This window comes from Pelophylax lessonae (assembly GCF_965119305.1).
Source record: "Pelophylax lessonae genome assembly, chromosome: 5".
Classification (NCBI taxonomy): Eukaryota; Metazoa; Chordata; class Amphibia; order Anura; family Ranidae; genus Pelophylax; species Pelophylax lessonae.
In genome coordinates this window covers 133,118,874-133,140,498 of record NC_138772.1, presented here as the reverse complement: position 1 = coordinate 133,140,498, position 21,625 = coordinate 133,118,874, and the positions used below count along the sequence as shown (strand labels likewise).

Here is a 21,625-nt window from a genome sequence, read left to right as displayed (position 1 = left end):
TGGATAGGAGCAGTATGGTTTTCCATTCCTTTCTTCACTCAGCACTTGTACTGCAGCAACGTCTTGGGGAATTAGTATGCATTGTGTGGCTTTGTACCTCTGTACTTGAGTAATCATCCTGTAACAAGATGTAATGGAGAATAAAATAGAAGAATACAGGGTATGTAGATGGTAATTTAGTGCCAGCATCTTTCATTCTGCTGAGCAAAGTAAAAATTAGATTTACAAGGGCCAAAGCAATGTCATTATAATATTTACTGAAACACACAGAACAGATAGTTTTAATATGTCCTTACAGCCTAAAGGAGAAAAGTTACAAAATACCGGTAATGGAATATTATAATTTCTACATTTTTTAATTAGAGAACATGGACTTTACAGAACTATGCTAAGGTTTTCACATTTTTCATGTTTTGTATATTTAAAAAAGGTGAAATTATCTAAGATAACAACAGGGCGTCCATGTCCCCAGATGTTTACAAAGTATACCCCCAGTCTTTTGAATTTTTTATGTGATCGCGATATTCCATTGATCCTTTTTTTTTTTTTTCCTAATTCATAAAAAATGTATACAATGCTTTTGTTGTATAATGCACAGGGACGTGAACATACTGTTAGTGCTTCTGTCTCCACAGCACATCAACAGTTCAAGGTAATTTGTTTAATACAGCTTTTGAGAAGCAGAAAACATTTTCTCTACATTTTTTTTTCTTATTTTAAGTAAAACATTTATAGCTTTAAGGAGTAGCTTTAGGTGAATCATTCTAGTTTGTATTGGATAAAACAAATACAATTCCAGGGGTTGTTCTCTCTATTGACATAAGGCAGGTCTATGGGAAAACCACAGATACCCCTGGGGTGCAGCCACTGGTAGAAGATGGCCTGACTGCGATAATTGGGTAGAGTGAGCTATACATCTAATCACTGCCCTCACCCCTGAAAAGTACCCAAAGGTTTTTCATAGTTGCTACTTGATTCTAGTGTCTTGTACCTTTTCTGTGAAGCATTGGTGTGATTTCTGTGTTTACCCACCAGGTGGCACTGTGGTTAACTATTAATTTAAATAATAAAATCACCACTTGAATTTATATTGTTGCAATGGAGAATTAAACATTGTAAAAAAAAAAAAAAATCACTGTCTCAGGCTCCACGTAATTTAAATAATCACTAGCTGGAAATAAGGGGTGTGAAGGACTTTATTATTTTTACTATTATTTTTTGTATTTTAAATGAGATTAATTTTATTGCTGTGCCAATGGCCTTCTAAGTTCTCCAGAAGTAAACTAATTAAATTGAAAGGGTAAAGTTATTTCTCAGGAGTATCCTGCAATTTTTGGTTTTTATTTAAATACAACATTCACATACTAATAACCTTTTAAAATTAGCTGCTGATTATTTTTTTATGAACATTTTTTTAATTTTGGGCATTTTTTTAAAACTACTTTTCTTTTTTTCATGTTTGTGAAATTACTATGAAATAAGAGATGTTCTTGGTATATTTTCCCAAGTGCAGTGCATGCTTTGAACCAGAAGAGGGAGACATGATATACTTTTGCTGATAAATTTTAAGAGGTACAGTTAAATGAAAACCACAGTGCTAAATCCTACACACAAACTATGATAGAAGGAATGCAAGTATTGTCCGATGAAGTGATAGAGGGTTAAAATTGAATACTGTATTCCTTGCATTAAAACTATTAATCTGATTTGTAAAATGCCTGTAAAATCCCTTCATTACCGCTTTGATAGTTTGCTAATACTCAGTCTTGCAACAGAGTACCCAAATTAAATATTATTTTTTTTTTAACACCCATAGAGCTTTCTTTTGGTGGCATTTAACCCCCTTCCCACCTGTACTATAGCCAAAAGAAGGCTACATGGCAGGCTTACTTTGCCGTTAGGGCATCTACTGACTTCCTCCCTTGAATCCTGCTGCCCGCATGCCCCCCTGTGGTGTGCTCTGTGATCACACCTTTGGACTTAGCTGATCATAGATCGAGGCAGAGGGCCAATCACAGCGACCCTTTACTATGTGATCAGCTGTGTCCAATGACAGCTGATCACGCTGTAAGCACAAGCCGGTTATTGGCTTTCCTTTCCTCCTGCTGACAGCTTGTGTTAAAGGGACATTTATGCTGATAATCAGAGCACTGATTATCAGTGCAGGCCTATCAGTACCCACCAGTGCTGCCTATCAGTGCCCACCAGTGCTGCCAATCCGTGCCCATCTGTGCCTCCTCATCAGTGCAGCCTATCAGCGCACATCAGTGAAGGAGAAAAATTACCTGTTTGCAAAATTTTATATAAAACTATAAAAAAACATTTTTTTTTCAACATTTTCAGTCTATTATTTATTTTTATTTTTTTTTTTTATAAAAAATCCAGCGGTGAATAAATACCACTAAAAGAAAGCTCTATTTGTATTAAAAAAAATTCATATGGGTACAGTGTTGCATTACCACGCAATTTTATTTCACAATGTGACAGCTCTGAAAATTAAAATTAGCCTGGGCAGGAAGGTGGTAAAAGTGTCCAGTAGGCAAGTGGTTAATAACCACTGTTTTTATTTGCTATATTATGGGTAAAAAAGCCAGAAAATTCTGGAGCAGTTTGAAACCTCCCCAAATGACCCCATTTTAGAGAGTTCACATCCCAAGGTGATCACAGTTATTTGACAATGAAAAAACATGTTGGTATTGAAGTGGTTGAAACACGGTGCTTTGCAATGGTGCACTAGATACAGCCCACTATTATTGTACAGGCCATGCACAGAAAGGATAAGGAGGCGAAGAGGTTATAGAACAGGTCCCATAGAAACTGCATGGAAATGAGATGTATAGGGAGGAAAGGAGGATGAAAGGGTTAAAACAAATCCCATAATTAATTACAACCCCTAACCATGATGATAACCATGCTGCTGCTCTGGATCCCTTCTTTCAAAAGTCAGCAGCCTCACATCAAAGCGTGCCACTATCCACATACAGCAGTTTCAGCACGCTTCTGAGCTGTGGCCACTGGCTGGGACTGTATGCTTATCCCTTCACAGATCACAGCTATGAGCAGAACAAGATCAGCAGGAGGTTTGTGCAAAAAGTCGCCTGTGTATATCAATGCCAGGTGGGATTAACCATGGATCCTCACAACCAAAAACCACAAACCTGATTTTTCTATTGGATTATCTGGATTTTCATTTGCCAAATTTAAAGATTTAAAAGATCCAATTGATTGTTTTTAGGAAAATAAATAAAGTTTTGGATTTTACCCTTTCATTCACTATATCTGGCAATTATACCTTATCCTCTATCATCCAGGTTACATGTAGGTTTTAGTGCAGTGGTTTCTACTTTATAGTCATTTGATGTGGTTTCTAAAATATGTGTTTAAACTAGCTGATGAAAAGTACTTTTTAGTCTTTTCTGTAAGCCCTGCAAGATTTTATATACAATACTCTTTTTCTCTTACGTCCTCCGACAGTCGCCGCCACTTCATATTCATCACTAATGGGGTTATTGACCTTTGCTCCGCAGGTGTAGCTAGGCAACAAAATAGTTAATATCAAAGCTTTTAGCATATCCCACCCCTAGGGGGTGGTCCCCTCAGTCAATACCTCCCTGCTTCCTGCATTCCCAACTCAGTTTCTAATGCCTAGCTTAGGAGTAGGCTGGCTGTTCCTGTGCTGGGGCTCTCAGTCTCAGCTTCTTTTCTCTTTTTGATTTTATTTGGAGTTTTTTTCTCTTTCTTTTACTTAGCTGTTTATTTTCAGCATTAGTTAGCTTCTTCTGATGAAGATGATCGTGCGGAGCTGGGTCTCGGACTGGCCACCCTGGATCCCAGGGCTCAGGGCCAGGGGCTTCCCAGCCTGCCATCGAGCGTTCAGCACAGGTTTCCCTGGCACATTGAACGACCCATCCCTGTTCGCTGCAGGGATGCTATCTGTGAGGTGGCTACCTCACTGGACGCCATTGCGGTTTCGCACCGCAGTTCCACTGCGTCACGGCTGCGACACTCCCTGTCCTCAGTACAGCGGTTTGGTCGCTGGAGCAGGCTCCCCACGCCATCCGGACTGGTAAGTGTATATCTATGTGGGGACCTGTCTGTCTGGGTGTCAGTCTGGGACTGTGTGACCCTGCATGTCTGTGTGGCTGCTGAGCTCCCTGTCAGTTCCTGTGTGGAATTACTGCCTGTGTGTGGGCTGCGAGGGGGGGGGGGGCTCTCCTGCTCCGCTGAGTGCATACATGAAGCAGTCTGGGTTTGGACATGCTGTGCGGCGCTCATTTTTTTGGGCAGAAATGTGGTGGCCGGTCCTGTGTGGTAAGGCGCGGCGTTTTGGCGCCAAACGCCGCCATTTTGGCGGCGATCAATCAGGCCACATGTCGGTGCCATTTTCTATTTGCCTATGAAGTCATGTTTGTGTAGCCTTGCATGGGCTTTACAGGGGCGGTCAGTCATTGCATCACTTCCTTTTGCTCTGGGACAGCGATCGGTGGCAGCAGCCTGTGTGTTCTCTCCAGGTTTTACCTTTCCATTTTCCTGTATTCCTTGCCTAGTGTTCTTATCCCTGTGGGGGTCGGTGTATTCAGTGGGTGCGGTGGGCTATGCTCGCCGCGATCTTAAAGGGGCAGTACTCCTTTTTTCCTAATACTACTGGGGCATGGATTCTCAGGATTGCAAGTTTCCTCCCGCCTTGGTGGGGGGCCCAGGGGCTGCTGCTTCCCCCGAGGGGGCTGATCTGGCTACTATTGTGGCAAATTTGGCTGCTCAGGTGCAGATGCTGGTGGCTGATTGATCCACAAAACGGCCCAGAGTGTCTATTTCCTCTGATTCAGAGGGCGATGGGGCTGCTATGGCTGGAGTGCCCTTCTCAGGGTCTCACTCATCTCTAGACCTTGTGGGGTCTGAGGGGGAGGCTGAGGTGGAAGGGGTTGATAATTCTCCCCCTGGCTCGTCTGAAGAGCGTGCACTCATGGATGAGTTAGTTGCTTCTATCAAGTAAACGCTGCATTTGCAGGATGAACCATGTCCTCCTGTTTTGATGTCCTCTTATGGGACGCAAAGGAAACGCAAAACATTGCAAGTTTTTCCTTGCTCTACGGAATTTCAGCGCGCGGTTGATGAGCAATGGCACAATTTGAAAAAGCCTTTTGCTGTGCCGAGTAGGTTCAAGCTGCGTTATCCATTTACACCCGCCGCTGATGAGCGCTGGTGTGTGCCACCTCAGGTGGATCATGCAGTGGCGCTTTTAAATAAGTCCACTGCGATCCCTGCTGAGGATACCCCGGTGTTCCGGGACCCGACGGACAGGAGATTGGAGGCTCTGGCCCGTCATTCTTATACGGTTGCTGGCTCTATGCTGAAGCCTATTTTTGCTTCCATTATGGCAGCCCAGGCTATTGCGGATTGGACGCAGGTGCTCAGGCGCACCCTGGTGGCTGACTCTGCCCCGCCGACAACTTTGGCTATGGTGGATCAGATTCATCAGGGTGTCATGTATTTGTGTGATGCGGATCTGGATTTGGTCCCTTTTGGCTGCGCGTCTTTCGAGAGTGGCGGTGTTGAACCATCGCCTGATATGGCTGAAATGTTGGTCTGTTGACCAATCTTCTCGCAAGACTTTAGCTAACTTGCCCTACGCGGGATCTCGCCTTTTTGGCGAATCTGTGGATACTCTGATAAAGGGTTTTTCTGGGGGTAAGAGCACTCTCTTGCCCCAAACTCACAAGAATACGTTTGTTCGTGGTAAGAAGAATGCCTCGTTTAGACCCTCTCAGGGGTCCTTTCGTGCCTTTCGGTCGCACTATAAGGGCAAGCCCTTCAAGGGCCAAGGCTCCCAGAAGAAGCCATGGACGGGTAAGCAGAAGTCCGGCCAGTCCGGGTCCGCTGCCCATAACAATACGGCCTGAAGGGACGCCCTCACCCAGTTCTGGGGTGGGGGGACGTTTGCTTGGTTTTCTTCAACCCTGGCTGGACCGCATTCGGGACAGGTGGGTTCAGGAAATCGTTCGATCTGGTTACAAGATCGAGTTTTTCTCTCGGCCGGCGGGCAGATTTTTCCCCTCAAACCTTCAGCTGACTCCGGAGCACTTGCGGGATCTGCACCTGGTGGTGCGGGACCTGCGGGCCCAGGGAGTGGTGGTTCCGGTGCCTCATCGGGACAGATTTCGGGGGTTCTATTCCAATCTGTTCACTGTGCCCAGAAAGGAGGGCAAGGTACGTCCGATTCTGGACTTGAAAGCTCTGAACCACTTTGTGCGGGTTCGCAAATTTCGCATGGAATCCCTGCGCTCGGTGGTGGCTGCCCTGGTTCTGGGGGAATTCATGGCCTCCATCGATTTGAAGGATGCATATCTTCACATTCGAATTTTCGAGGGTCACCAGAGGTACCTTCGATTCGCCATTGCGGAGGATCACTACCAATTTGTGGCGTTACCCTTCGGTCTCGCTTCGGCTCCGCGGGGTTTTCACCAAGGTGCTTGCGCCGGTCCTGGCTTTACTGAGAGCCCAGGGCATCTCTGTCTTGGGGTATCTGGACGATATCTTGATTCGGTCTGCGACCATTCAGGGCCTGGTGAAAGACCTGTCCATCACAATGCAGACTCTGCAGGAGTTCGGTTGGACGATAAATTTCCCAAAGTCAACGTTGTATCCGTCCGTTCGTCTTCCCTACCTGGGGATGATACTGGACTCCTGCCGGAAGACAAGCTCCGGACTCTTCAGGACGAGGTAAGGTCCCTCAGGGACAATCAGTGCTCGTCCCTCCGGACGTGTATGAGGTGTCTTGGATTGATGGTCTCGGCTTTCGAGGCGATTCCCTTCGCCCAGTTTCACACACGGGATCTTCAGGCGGAGGTCCTGGCCAAGTGGGACGGGCGTCCGCAATCTCTGGATCTGCGGATTTCGTTGAGCCGCCTCACCCGAAGGGGTCTTTTGTGGTGGCTCCAGTCCCCGGCGGTGTCGGGGGGCAAGTCTTTTCGTCCTTTGTCGTGGATGGTGATCACCACGGATGCCAGCCTGTCGGGCTGGGGTGGTGTCCTGGGCGTTCTGTCCGCCCAGGGAACTTGGTCGGGGGAGGAATCCTCCCTTCCGATCAACATTCTGGAATTGCGAGCAATACGTCTCTGCCTTCTGCGTTGGACGGACAGGCTTCAGGGCTGTCCGGTTCGGGTGCTGACGGACAATGCCACAGCGGTGGCCTACATCAACCACCAAGGGGGCACCAGGAGTGCCCGAGCGGCTCGGGAAGTAGCCGACATTCTGTCTTGGGCCGAGACGCACGTCCCGGCGATAACGGCAGTTCACATTCCGGGAGTGGAGAACTGGCAGGCGGATTATCTGAGTCGCCAGACCCTGGACCAGGGAGAATGGTCCCTTCACCCGGATGTCTTTCAGATGCTGTGTGCGAAGTGGGGGTCCCCAGATGTGGACCTGTTCGCGTCTCGTCTAAACAACAAGGTGGAAAGGTTCGTAGCAAGGACGCGCGATCCTCGGGCAGACGCCTCAGATGCGTTAGTGACGTCCTGGAGTCAGTATCGTCTGATGTATGCCTTCCCACCGATTCAGCTGCTGTCCAGGTTCCTTCGCAGGTTGGCCTTGGAACCGCGCACGGTGATTCTGGTGGCACCGGACTGGCCTCGCTGGTCTTGGTACGCAGACCTCGTGAATCTGGCGGTCGACGCTCTGTGGCGTCTGCCTCTTCAAGAAGATCTCCTGTCTCAAGGACCGATCTTCCATCCTGCTTTACAGTCGCTGGCTTTAACGGCCTGGCTGTTAAAAGCCAGGTCCTGAAGGATAGGGGTCTCTCCCCTGAGGTCATTCCCACTTTGATCAAGGCTAGAAAAGCCTCTTCGGGGAAGATTTACTACTGTACTTGGAAGGCGTATTTTGCCTGGTGTGAGTCCAGGGGGTATTCCCCTCGCTCGTACTCGGTATCGAGAGTGTTGGCTTTCCTCCAAACTGGAGTGGACCAGCGTTTGGCGTTGGCCACGATTAAGGGTCAGATTTCTGCGCTGGCCGTTCTTTTTCAACGCCCTGTGGCGTCTAATTCTTTGGTTAGCACCTTTGTTCAAGGGGTGCGTCACTTGGCTCCTCCTCGGAGGAATCCTTTACCTCCATGGGACTTGAACCTTGTTCTGTCCGTATTGCAACATGCTCCCTTTGAGAAGATCAGGGAGATCTCGTTGTCTCTCTTGTCTAAGAAGGTTGCCTTTTTGGTGGCAATCACTTCGGCTCGCAGGGTATCGGAGCTGGCGGCCTTGTCCTGCAGCTCTCCCTACTTGGTGATTCACCTGGATAAGGTGGTCTTACGACCTAACCCTTCTTTTCTTCCGAAGAGGATCTCGGAATTTCACCTCAATGTGGACATTGTCTTGCCTTCGCTTTGCGCGAAGCCTAAGCATCCAAGGGAGGTGGCTTTGCATTCCTTGGATGTTGTTCGGGCGATCAGGGTTTACCTGTCATCGACGAAATCCTTTCGCAAGTCGGATTCTCTTTTTGTTCTTCCAGAGGGTCCTCGGAAGGGCATGGCAGCGTCGGCTGCGACCATCGCCAAATGGATCAGACAGACCATTGTGCAAGCCTATGCTTTGAAGGGGAAGGTTCCCCCTTTCCCTGTGAAGGCGCACTTTACCAGGTCTCTGAGTACGTCTTGGGCCTATCGTCATCAGGCTTCTGTGGCCCAGGTGTGTAAGGCGGGGACTTGGTCGTCGGTTCACACCTTCTCAAAATTTTACAAGGTGGATGTTCAGGCATCGGCGGATGCTTCCTTTGGCCGCAAAGTTCTTAGTGCGGCAGTGCCTTAGGGCCCCTTGTTTTGGGTCCTTGGCTGTTGGGATGTCTTTATCCCTAGGTTACTTGTTTTCCTGGGTTGTTGCTCCTGTTGAGCACGTTTTTTTTTTCCTGTTGCCCAGTTGGTTCTCTTACTTTGATAAGGTTCCTTTCTCTGATGTGGGTACTGCGTTGCTTTAGGCGCGGCTGCTTTTTTTCCCACCCCTCATGTCTACACTGCTATGGGACGTCCCCATTAGTGATGAATATGAAGTGGCGGCGACTGTTGGAGGACGTAAGAGAAAACGGAATTTTAGTAAGAGCTTACCTGTAAAATTCCTTTCTCTGAGTCCTCCGACAGTCGCCGCCCCCGCCCCTCTTTTGGGGTTTATGTACTCTACTGCTATGCTACTGAAACTGAGTTGGGAATGCAGGAAGCAGGGAGGTATTGACTGAGGGGACCACCCCCTAGGGGTGGGATACGCTAAAAGCTTTGATATTAACTATTTTGTTGCCTAGCTACTCCTGCGGAGCAAAGGTCAATAACCCCATTAGTGATGAATATGAAGTGGCGGCGATTGTCGGAGGACTCAGAGAAAGGAATTTTACAGGTAAGATCTTACAAAAATTCCGTTTTTTTTTTTTTTTTTTTGTGACAGGTTACCTGTGTGAAACTAAAATAAACCCTAGACAGAAGTGGGACATATTATATAGCTATGTGTAATACAGACGCATTTGTGTCACATTTTTAATAATGCTTGTGATTAGTGCAGGCTGAAATTTTAGTTTTCATCTAATTTAATATATCTTCTGTTTAAATGGTATTTGCAGGAAGATAAACTTGCACCACCCGTTCATACAGCAGCTACAAGGCAACAAGCATGACTTATTGTGCATTGTGAAAGAAAAGATTATAACCACCCAGAAGTGTGTAATTTCAGAACACACACAGACAGAGGAAACGTTTGTTGGGAAACTTGGCATTCAAGCAAAAAAGGTTAAGGTAAGAAGGGCATGTGCCATGCATTACTAATATATAGCCTGATGCACCAGCTGTTGGGAAACAGATTTTTCCCCTTTTATATTACTAGCATTACATGATAATAGAAACTAGAAATTGCAAGAAACTGCATGCCTTTCTAAGTACGGTAACTACAGGAACGTGATAGATCTGGTGACCTAATGGGATCATTTATAGATTTTATTTAGTTTTCTTTCCTTTAGGCCCCTCTCATACCTATGCATTTCCACCCCAATGCGCAATACAGAGTACAATAGACACTGATGGACCGAGGCTGCGTGTGTGTTATGCTATAACATTGTTCTGTCAAAACACAACACATTGCTTTTTAATAAATATGCAGTAATGTAAGTTTAGGATGTTTAAAGTGGTAGTAAACCGCCACTAAAACAAAAATTAACTTACCTGTAAAGTGGATCCCTCACACACAGCGCTAGCAGATACTGGGCGTTACCATCTTTACTTAGTCTCCCTCCCGGGCTCTGAAGGGTATGCCCTAGCTTCAGAGCGCATGTGCCAGTGCCGTCACTGGCAGCATTGCTTGTGACTATTTAGGAGATGCAGTGGGAAAAATAATTATTTGATCCTCTGCAGATATTGTAATTTTGCCCACTTAAAAAGAAATATAGGGTCTATAATTGTTATCATATGTGTATTTTAAATGATAGATACAGAATATTAACCAAAAATCCAGAAAAAAAAGGATACAAATAGTTTAAATTGAGTTGCAGTTCAGTGAGTAAAATAAGTATTTGATCCCCTACCGACCAACAATAATTCTGGCTCCCACAGACTGGCTACAGTATGTGCTCATGTGGTACACAGATTGGTCCTGTTAATTTAAAAAGGTGCTCCCAACGAGCAATTCAGTGAGTAAAATAAGTATTGTATCCCCAAGCAAAACATGACTTAGTACTTGGTGGAGAAACTCTTGTTGGCAAGCACAGAAAGACGTTTCTTGTAGTTGGTTACCAGGTTTGCACGCGAACCTTTTTGAGCCCGCGTGCCCAAACTTCAACACAAAACCAACTTATTTTTTTCAAAGTGCCAACATTGCAATTAAACTGCAGACACCCAGCCACCCAGGTGATGATCACACTCCAAAAGGGATTGCAGTTAATTCAGCACTCACCCATCTCCGGTGTCCAGTGTCTTTGTGCCTGGCAGCAGTTTCTGCTTTTGGTGCCTTTGATCACCCTTCTCACTCTTGATCATGTACTTTCAGCATCGTCCTCATGCTCCCCTCTTGCTTGTTCAACTCCAGGGGCTGATCTCTCCCTCCTGAACCACCTCACTCTTGTCTCCACACTCCTCTCACCCTTGCTCTCCCTTCTCCCTCAGCCATTTTTTTTTCCTTTATGAGCATGTTCTAATACTTATGAGCATGTTCTAATACTTACATGTTTTAATACTTAGATCTCTAAGAGAAGTTTAGTTGCAGCTGCTGATTTCTCTTTTTTTCATACGTGACTCATAAGTTGTTAATATGCCACACAGCACACATTTTAAGCATTTCCTGTTTAAATACCCCTTTCTACCAGCTGTGTTTTCATACACTGCTGATTGCTGCCCTTCCTATAATATTACTAGCAATGTATGCTGGCTCAGGTTGTGGATAAATATCAGACTGTGTCAAAGAGTGTGATTCTTTCAGTGCCATAGATCAGAAGAGCATGGTATAGATAGATGGTAGAGATGAATTGTTGTGGAGGATCTGCCTTGTTTTTCTGTGTGAGCACAGCTGGTTAGAGGCTATCCTTTGGCTTGGAACAGATCGGAATCTGCATGAGTAAAAAATCATCTACCTTCATGGAGTGGGAGCTTTCCTTGTCCTATTCCTGTGATTAAGATGTTGTAGTATTGGGGGGGGGGCTCATAATTTATTAGGTTGTTGGGTAGGTCAGAGAGGAAGGAATTTTATAGTGATCTTCCATTACTGAGAAGTAAATGTATCAGTTGCTTATGCTACATAATGCAGTTCTAATTAGAAGATTAATTTTGCTGAAACCAAATAGAGATAAATGAAAAGGCCTGTAGGACTGATATTAAGGATAGATGTTGATGTACTATTTTTGGCTGTTCCTGGGAAATGCTAAGCATGGCAGTGTGTAGATGGCAAGATGATGAAATTATTGTTATGCCAGACTCCGGTGATTGGAACAGATGTTCTGTCGCTTTCCAAGTCAAGGCACCTCATACTGCCACATCCCTGTAATAGGAGAGAGATGATTGCATGTTTATGAGAGCAGAGCTGCTCCTGGGATGAATAGTTTTAATCACTGTTTGAAAACCGTTAGAAGCATTGTACAGGATTGAGCTAATACAGATGCATCTCAAAAAATTAGAATATAATCAAAAAGTTAATTTATTTCAGTAATTCTATTAAAAAAGTTAAACTCCTATATTATATAGATTCATTACACACAGAGTGATATATTTGAAGAATTTCTATATTTAAATTTTTATTATGGCTTACAGCTAGTGAAAGCCCCAAATTTAATATCAGAAAATTAGAATATTACATAAGACAAACAACAAACAAAAAAAAAAAAAACAATAGTTGGTCAGGGCTCCTTTTGCATGAATTACTGCCTACAAAACAAAGTTTAGCAACGCCCCGTGTGCCATCCTCAGCTGGCATAATCCCCATCTCTGCTTAGAGATACTCAGTTTTGTAACAAGCAGTAACAGAAGCATAAAAACTCATTTTTTTGGGGGGTTGGTGCTGTCTCTGTCAATGAGTTCAGGAGTAGGACCTAGTCTCCCTGCCGTGCCCTAGGTCCTGGCATTTTTGTCTATGTTTTTGCTGTTTTGTTTTTGGATTTCTTCTGTTTTTTTTTCCTGTGGAGATCTTCTAGCAACTGCCAGGCTGGACTATTGACGTTCCAGTGGTCCAGCCAGCGAGCACGTGCAGACCGCAGCTCCGTGCTCGGTCGACCGCGACATAGCCCCACTGGACGGGGGCTGGCCTGCATGTTAAACATTTCTCAAAGTCACGTACGACCAAGTCTCTGCCTTAGTCGCAGCGTTCCTTCTGGCTGACAGCTCCCCCCCTTCGGTGGCTAGGAGGTTCCTGTCTTGGGAGTGTTACCCGCACGCTTCGCTGGATCGATAGGAAGGGCCCCCTCCTCCTTCCCTGGATGCGGTGTGGGGCGCTGGTACTCCCTGGGTTGGTCGGTCCCACCGGGATTCTCTTCCCTCTCTCACAGCTGACACCCTCGATGGGCCTGCTATGGGGTTGGGGGCCTTTTTTTTGGATCCCCTTGGGACAGCTGGGGGGCAGGTGGTCCAGTATCCATGGGTCCGAGTACCATGCAGTCGGACAGGCCGAACATTTAGGCCGTGACTTTGTGGCCTAAAAGCATGACCTTGTATGTAGCGGCCCCAGTTGCGGCTGCTGAAGTCAAATAAAAGAGAGAGAACAGAGCAGCGCCACCTGAGTATAGTATTAAAACAATCCTTTATTGGCATAAAAGGTAATGCACTCACATGAGTGATAGGAAAGCAGGCTTTACTGAAAGTCATCCGATCCACTGCAGGGGAGGCAGGAGAGGTTTAGACAGCCCTGGGTCCTGGCTGTGTCAGTGGCTTCTGGCACTTCCTGGTGTCCTGCCGGCATCACAGCTTCTCCCTCATCACATCCGGTGGAAGCGGGGTGGTGCTAGCGTTTGAGGCATGCGTGCCCCTTCGTCAGGCATTCAGCGGCTGCTGAAGTCACCCTTGTACCTCAGGACATCCGTTTCCCCTGGCTGGTAGCGGGTTTTGAAACTTTAGGCCGCGGCTTTGCGGCCAAAAAATTTAGGCCGCCCCCTTCTGGTAGAGCAGCTCCAGGGGGGGGACAGGGTCCCAGGCAGGTTTAGCTGCCGTGGTACTGTGACGCATCCGTCATTCCTGCCGTGGCACTGTGGGGGTAGCCTGTCTGCGGGCGGCCCCCATCAGGGAGGTCCATTAGGGGCCTCCTTTGCGCGAGTCTCCCTGGAAGGACGCCTGTAGGGGACCCCCTTGTGGGGTCCTGTAGGTGGCCTCACTTTTCAGGCCTCAATCGGCACCCCATGTGGGGGGCTTGAGTCGCCGACCCTCTGTGAATGGTAAGGATGGCGCTTGGTGTTGGCTTAGCGAATGTGCTCCCCGCCCTCTCCTGTCTCATCAGATCCTGCATCTGGTTCGAGCATTGCGGATGGGACCCCCCAAATGGGGTCAGAGTGCACGTTTCCCTGACCCATCAGACAGTGAGGATGATTCCTCCATGGCTGCTGTGCCGCACAAAAAGGCGCTGGTAGATGCACTGATTACGTCAGTGCAGGAGCCATTTATGTTATAGGATGCAACCGAGGCTGCTGCGGACATATCTGTTCCATTTGTCACCCACAAGCTGTCTCATGTGGTTATGGCACTCTCTTATCGGGCTTATTTTGACAATTGTGTCTATAGGTGTTATGTCTATAGGTGTACACTCCTATGGAGAACTGGCAGATTGGTTGGTCCAGGGTCTGCAGTTCATCTGCGATGCATCTTCGCATACAGCTCCCGAGAGCCTCTAAGCCACATGTTTCAAACACAAGGCCTGCGGACCGAATGCGCACCCCCCCCCAGGCCATTTTATGTGGCCCTTGTACCTCCTGCTGCGGCACTCCCCTCATCTCCACCCCACCTTGCTTCAGCATTCAGCAGCAGAGGACAGAACTCCTCCAAATCCTGCACTTCTTCATGCAGCCGCGGTGAGGCTCGGCTCTGTCTCAGAAGTTGGCAACAGAGAGGAGGAAGGACAGAACTCCTCATACAGATCCTGCGCTTCTTCATGCAATCGCGGTTAGGCTTGTCTCTGCCCCCTCTGTCTCAGAAGTTGGTAGTAGAGAGGGAGAAGATCAGAACTCCTCCTACAGATCCTGCGCTTCTTCATGCAGCCGCGGTAAGGCTTGTCTCTATCCCCCTCTCTCTCAGAAGTTGGCAGCAGGAAGGACAGAACTCCTCCTACAGATCCTGTACTTCTCTGTGCAGCCGCAGCACCCCCTCATCTCTGCCCCCCAAGTCTTAATATTCAGCAGTGTTCCGAAGTTGCCTCCAGCCCTTCTCTTGTCCTCCTCCCAAACCCTGCACTTTCTGCTTGCCAGCTCCGCCCCTAGCTTCTTCCTGGCAGCAGCACAAGGTAAGGGGGTGCACTATGATGTAAGCAAGAGTTGGGGTGCTCTGTACATCTAGCCTTACAGATACAACTGGCTCTTTGAGGGCAACCATAATTTTGTTGCAGCCCACAAAGAATATGAGTTTGACACCCCTGCTCTTAACTATTTGTCTCGGCAGTGGTGCTTAGGTGTATTTTGTGGCTGAAGTGTTGATCTGTGTATCAAACCCCCGAGCAAGCGCCTGTTTAGGGTTACCCTGGATAACATCATTAGGAGTCTGATGGGGGTGAGAGTACCTTCCTTTCTCAGTCTGGGAAGGGGAAGGTGCCTTGCCCGCAGCATGGGACTTCCTTTTCAGCCCATACGTTTTTTTCGTCCCTCAGGGACTTCAGAAAAAGGTTCCAAGCCCCTCAAATACTCTTCGGAAGGAAGGTTTCTAGCGGCCTTGGTTTGGCAATCAAAGTAGGCTTCTCCAGATCTGCTGAGGCCTCTTCTGCATGAAGGTTTGCCCCCATCCATATCTAGGGTGAGGGAACGTCTTGTTGGTCTCAGGGTTTTGGACCTCCTGGATCAGCGACCAGTGGGTCCACAGGGAGATTGTATCTAGTTCCAAGATTTAATTCTATTCTTATCCTCTGGAAAGGTTTCTTCCTTCCAATGTGCACCTGCCCCCGGATCGGCTGCAAGCTGTGTAGTGGGCAGGGCAAGACTGGTCCCAGGGCGTGATCGTCCCGGTGTCGGAACATTTTTGGGGGGTTTTTATTGATACTCTGTCATGGTTCCCAGGACGGAGGGCTAATTCGTCCAATTCTGGACCTCAGGCCCTGATCTGTTTTTTGGGCGGGTGCAATAATTCAAGATAGAGTCCTTTCTGGCAGTGGTGACGTTCCTGCATTAAGGGGGTTCCCTGGCTTCTTTAGACTTCATATGCCTATCTGCACATTCCAATTTGCACCCGGCATCAGCGTTTCCTCCGCTTTGCTGTGAGAAAGAAGCACTATCAGTTTGTGGCATTACCCTTGGTCTAGTCTCCACTCCTCAATTCTTCTCAAAAGTGTTGGCCCCGGTCTAGGCGTTGCTGCGTCAGCAGGGGATTGCTGTGCTGGGGTACCTGGACTACCTCCTCTTGCGAGCAGAGTCTGTGTTGGCTCTAAGGGGCCGATGTGGAAATTACTCTCCAGACTTTGTGGGAGATCTGATGCCTTCTGAGTTTTCAGAAGTTTGCCTTGGTTTCGACTAGGAGATTGGATTATCTGGAGCTGACTCTGCATTCAGCTCTAGCCGGAGTGTTCCTTGCTCTGGAAGAGTTGCATTCTACGATTTAGGGGCGAAACAACGAATCAATTTTGAAAATAGTTGTCAACTATTTTCATGATCGATTAGTTAGTCAGCCGATTAGTTGGCCTGCATTATTTGTTTACATATCAGGAAATACAGTGAAGCACATATACAGCTCAGTACACTGTCCATACATGTCAGTAAGTGCCTTAGAACTTGTGAATGTGTAAGGAGCAATGCCTCATTGGACATGAAGTCCTGGGCAGGAAGTGAGTGGTTCTAAAGGTAGAAGTTTTTTACCTTGCTATAGGGGCACTCTATTCTATACTTTGCAGTTTGCTATTGGGGTATTCTTGAAGGCAGGAGGAGCCAAAAGTATCAATGTGGGACCCCAGAAGAGGAGAATCGGGGCTGTTCTGTGCAAAACCAACAGCACAGAGCAGGTAAGTATGACATGTTTGTTATTTTTTTAAAAAGCACTTTAAGAGTCGGTTCACACTGGGGCGGCACGACTCTGTACTAATTCGGGGGCGACTTTTGCATTCCCAAGCACCACGACTTCGGAGCGACTTCATGGACTACACATAATGGAAGTCTATGCAAGTCGTTCCGAGGTCGCCCCGAAGTAGTACAGGACCCTTTTTCTAAGTCGGAGCGACTTGTGTCGCTCTTATTAGAACGGGTCCTGTAGCAGTCAATGGACCGCGAGGGAGCGCGACTTGTCAGGCTGACAAGTCGCCTGACAAGTCGCGCTAGTGTGAATCGAGGCTTAAGACTGTGCAGGGAAGATCCGCATCTGAACCCAGAGAAGGTGGAGGCTTATAGACTGGGGGTAATATAAGACATTACAATTACATTCACAGTAAACTTTTACCAGTATTGTGCATTATATTTTAAATGATCATATCCATGGAAAGAAAAAAAAGTCTCAGTTTTTAGTACCACTTTAATATAAAAGATCCCTTCCACCCTTCATATAGCTTCATGTCTAAATCCTAGTTAAAATTGCCCATTTTTTTTTTTACATATTCACAAAATTATACACCACACTTATTTTTTAAGGGTATTATTAACCCGAAAAATCAATTAATCAAAACCCTAATCGGCCAACTAATCGATTATGAAAATATTTGTTAGTTGCAGCCGTACTGCGATTCAAATTTTGCTAGCCCACACGTGGTCGTCCCTTCGTGCGTGCATGCGAGTGTTGGGCCTGAGTGTCCACCTTCAAGACTGTTTGCACAGTTCTACATGAGACTCCTTCAAAAGGAGACTTTGGTCAAATGGGACAAGTATCCCAAGTCGTTCCTGTGAGAATCTACTATCAACTGCCAGACTGGGCGACGGACTGGTTAATCTAGACCCAGAGGGTCCCCCCAGTCTGGCCAGCGTGCGCAGGCCTCAGCTCCACGCTAGGTCGGCAGCGGCATAGCCCCACTGGACAGGGGCTGGCCTGCGAGTTAAACGTCTCGCTAGGGCGCATACAACCTGGCCTTTGCCTGAGTCACAGGGTTCCTTCTGGCCGAAAGCCACCCACATCCGGATGGAGCAGTGGTCTGTCAGAAGCGGTGCCCACCCTGATCCTGGTATGGTAAGTAGCTGTCCCCCCCTTTACCCCTGGAGGGTTTTTGGGGTGAATGTGGGACCCGCAAGTCTCCCTTCCGCCTCCTAAATATTTGATGGTCACTGTGGGTCTTCAGGTAAGCATTGTCACATAACAGTGGTTTTGTCCAAAACGCACTCTTGTGGTCCCTAAGAGTTTTTGCTATGCGGTATCCTTATAAGGATTCCCTGCATAAAAGTGGACAATCCCACCTCTAGTGGACTCGCCGGTTTCCAGGTTATATAAAGCTACCTTAATTCCGGTTGAGGAGCCCTTGGCCTTTAAAGATCCGGTTGATAGGAGAGTGGAGGCTTTGGCCCGCCATATGTTTCACTATGGCTGGTTTAGCTTAGGCCTGTATTTACTATTGCCCTGGTGTCACAAACCCTGAGGAGTGGGCTAAACTTTTACACTTTTACTTTTACGGGACCTGGAGGAGAAACGGCTTCCCCCTGCCTTTGCAGAGCTGGCAGATCAGTTGACCCAGGAGCTACAGTTTATCTGTGATGCTTCTTTGGATGAGGCTTTTTTGATTTTAGGCTGTCTGTATCAGCAGTGGTCCTTCGGGGTCTTATATGGCTGACAATGCTGGTCTGCGGACCAGACTTCTAAGAAGGCCTTATCTGATCTCCCCTTTGTGGGGGATTGCCTGTTTGGAGCTTCCTTGGATGACATCTTTAAGGGTCTCACAGGGGTGAAGAGTACCCTTCTTCCGCGGGTACCGATGGCAAGGAGCCCCGTCGTAGAAGTGGGCCATTCTTCTCGTCTCATAAGAGGTTTTTTTCATCCCTCAAGGGAAAAAAAGTCCTTCAGGGTGACTGGGGCAGTGCAAGACTTGTTACTTCATGGGGTGATTGTTTCAGCTTCGGAATGTTTTCAGGGGTTTTACTAATTTACAGTTCCCTGGAAGGATGGTAAGGTACATTTAATTCTGGACCTCAAGGTGCTAAACTGCTTAGTTAGGAAGTACAGAAGTTCAGAATGAAGTCCATTCGCACGGTAGTGGCGTCCCTATATCTGGGTGATTTTCTCTATCGACACCAAGGACGCCTGCTTTCACATTCCAATATGTGCCGGTCACCAGTGCTTCCTCCACTTTGTCGTGGGCGAGGAGCATTATCAGTTTGTGGCGTTTAACTTTTGGTCTCTCCTCTGGTCTTCACAAAGTGTTGGCCCCAATGCTAGAATTCTTGCGTCAGCGGGGGATCGCAGTACTGGGGTACCTGGACGATCTTCTACGAGCAGAGTCTCCGACTGCTCTTATAAACACCTTGGAGATTACTCTGGGATTCGGCCTCAGGCAGAGTGTTGCTTACTCTGGAAAAACTCCAGAAATTGCAGGAGGCAATTTGCGTTCTGTTGTCCAGCAGACAGTCATCCCTCCGGGCTTGCATGCGGGTGCTGGGCCTTCGAGGCGGTTCCGTTTGCACAGTTCCACACGAGATCTCTGCAAAAAGAGATTCTGGTTAAATGGGACAAGAATCCACAGTTTCTAGAGGTGGCTTCATTCTTCGGCATTTCGCTAGGGAAATCCTTCTCCCCTGTACTGGACGGTTGTCACCATGGATGCCAGCCTGTCTGGGTGGGTAGACGTTCTGGGCACAGCTTGTGCTGAGGGGCTCTGGACTCTGGAAGAGTCCAGACTGCCGATCCATGTACTGGAACTCTGAGCAATCAGACTTTGTCTGGATCATTGGACAATTTGTCTTCAGGGGTGTCTGGTACGAATTCAATCAGACAATGCCACGGCTGTGGCCTATGTCAATCACCATTGGGGCACAAGAAGTGTCCTGGTAGATCGGGAAGTAGCCGGCATTCTAAGGTGGACAGAACGATCATTCCAGCCCTCTCTGCTGTACACATTCCACGGAAGGTACAGAGGTTTGTGACATGGTCTCTGGATCCTCTGGCCGACCCCGCAGACTCATTAGTGTCTCCTTGGCATCAGTATCATCCGATTTTATGCCTTGCCCCCTCTCAAACTTCTGCCAAGACTCCTGTGCAGGATCGAGGCAGCAAGAGATTCAGTTTTTTCTAGTGGCTCCAGACTGGCCTCGCTGGTTTTGGTACGACGATCTGGTCCGGCTGGTTGCCGGTGCTCCTTGGAGACTTCCTCTTAGGGAAGATCTGCTGTCTCAATGACCAATCTTCCATCCTGCTTTACAGTCGCTGGTTTCAACGCCTTGATTGTTGAAAGCCAGGTGCTGAAGGATAGAGGTTTGTCTGAATCAGTGATTTCTGCGCTGTTAAAGATTATCGTATTTGGAAGATGCACATTGCGTGGTGTGAGTCTTTTGGGGTTCTCGCTCACTCCTTTTTTGTGGCTTGGATCTTGGCTTTCCTTCAACGGGGGGGTTGAGTAGCGCCTGACCTTCAAGGGCCAGGTTTCAGCCTTGGCATTTTCTTTTTTTTTTTTAACGTCCATTGGCCAAACTTTCCTTCGTGCATGCCTTTATCCAGAGAGCTCGACACTTGGTTCCTCCAGCGTGGTCTCCAGTTCCGCCGTGGGTCCTCAAGTTGGTGTTGTCAGTTATCCAGGAATTTCTCTTCGAAAATATCTGGAGGTTCCCCTGCTTACGTTGTCCTAGAAGGTGACCTTTATGGTGGCAATTACTTTTCCGTTTAGGGTGTCAGAGCTGACGGCATTGTCTTGCTGTTCACCTTACCTGTTGGTTTCCAGAGCTAAGGTGGTTCTTCGTCCCTGTCCGTTGTTCCTTCCAAAGGTCATCTGATTTCCATTTGAATGAAGACAATGTGTTGCCTTCCCTATGTCCTAGGCCTAAACATGCTAAGGAAATGGCTCTGCATTTCCTGGATGTGGTTCGGGCTATCAGGCTGTACCTGGCAGCTACGGAGTCTTTGAGGAAGTCAGACTCACTATTTGTACTCACGGTTGGACCTCGAAGGGGTGGCTGCTTCTGCTGCGACCATTTCCAGATGAATCAGGTAGACAGTGATTCAGGCCTATTCAATTAGGGATCAGGTTCCTCCTTTCCCTGTTAACGTACACTCTACCCGGGCGCTTAGTGCCTCCTGGGCCTGCCATCATCAGGCATCAGTGATGCATGTTTGCCATCTGTTCGTCTGTGCACACTTTTACAAAGTTTTATAAAGTGGATGTGTTGGCATCTGCGAATACTTCCTTTTGCCTGCAAGTTTTTGCAGGCTGCTTTTTAGAGGCTCTGGTCCTCTTTGAGGGTGTATTGTTTTTTTCAGATGAGCTCCAGTTGTTTTGGTTGAGCTCCATGTTACCTGGATGGCTGTGGCTAGCGTGTGAATTTTTTTCTGCTGTTTTCCCACCCCTCATGTTTAACACTGATTTGGGACGTCCCAATGGTTAAGAAGAATCAGGAACTGTGTCCGTCAATGAACGAAAGAGAAAATGGGATTTTTGACTTACTGTAAAATCCATTTCATTGATGTTCATTGACGGACACAGCACCTACCCCTCTATGGGGTTAAGTTTCTTCTGACACTGCTTGAACAAAAAAGTGCCTATAGCTGAGTATGGGTGTATACCCCCCTTGGACTGCCCATAGGCGTATTCAAGCTTTTTCCTGCCTAGTGTCCTACTCCTGGAGGGGCAATATAACCCAATGGTTAAGAAGAATCAGGAGCTGTGTCGGTCAATGAACATCAGAGAAATGGATTTTACAGTAAGTCAAAAATCCAATTTTTCTATGTCGGGTGACAAAGTGTTCTCTGGTCTAGTGGCTGCGTTTCCTGACCTTGCTACAGGGTAAGTGCTTTCTCCCCTTGTACTGGACAGTGGTCAAAACAGATGCTAGTCTGTCCGGGTGGGGAGGGGTCCTAGGGCTGAACTCGGCCCAGGACTGTTGA

At 47.4% G+C, this 21,625-nt stretch overlaps 1 protein-coding gene across 1 annotated transcript in view; it reads left to right on the top strand.

Annotated features, from left to right (window-relative positions):
* The window catches only part of GSDME (gasdermin E), a 287,746-nt gene that overhangs the window by 90,575 nt on the left and 175,546 nt on the right, over positions 1-21,625 (top strand). The window contains exon 3 of the mRNA XM_082257476.1: positions 9,592-9,763. Coding sequence (XP_082113602.1) covers positions 9,592-9,763 — 172 coding nt within the window. The remainder of the gene's footprint in view (positions 1-9,591; positions 9,764-21,625) is intronic.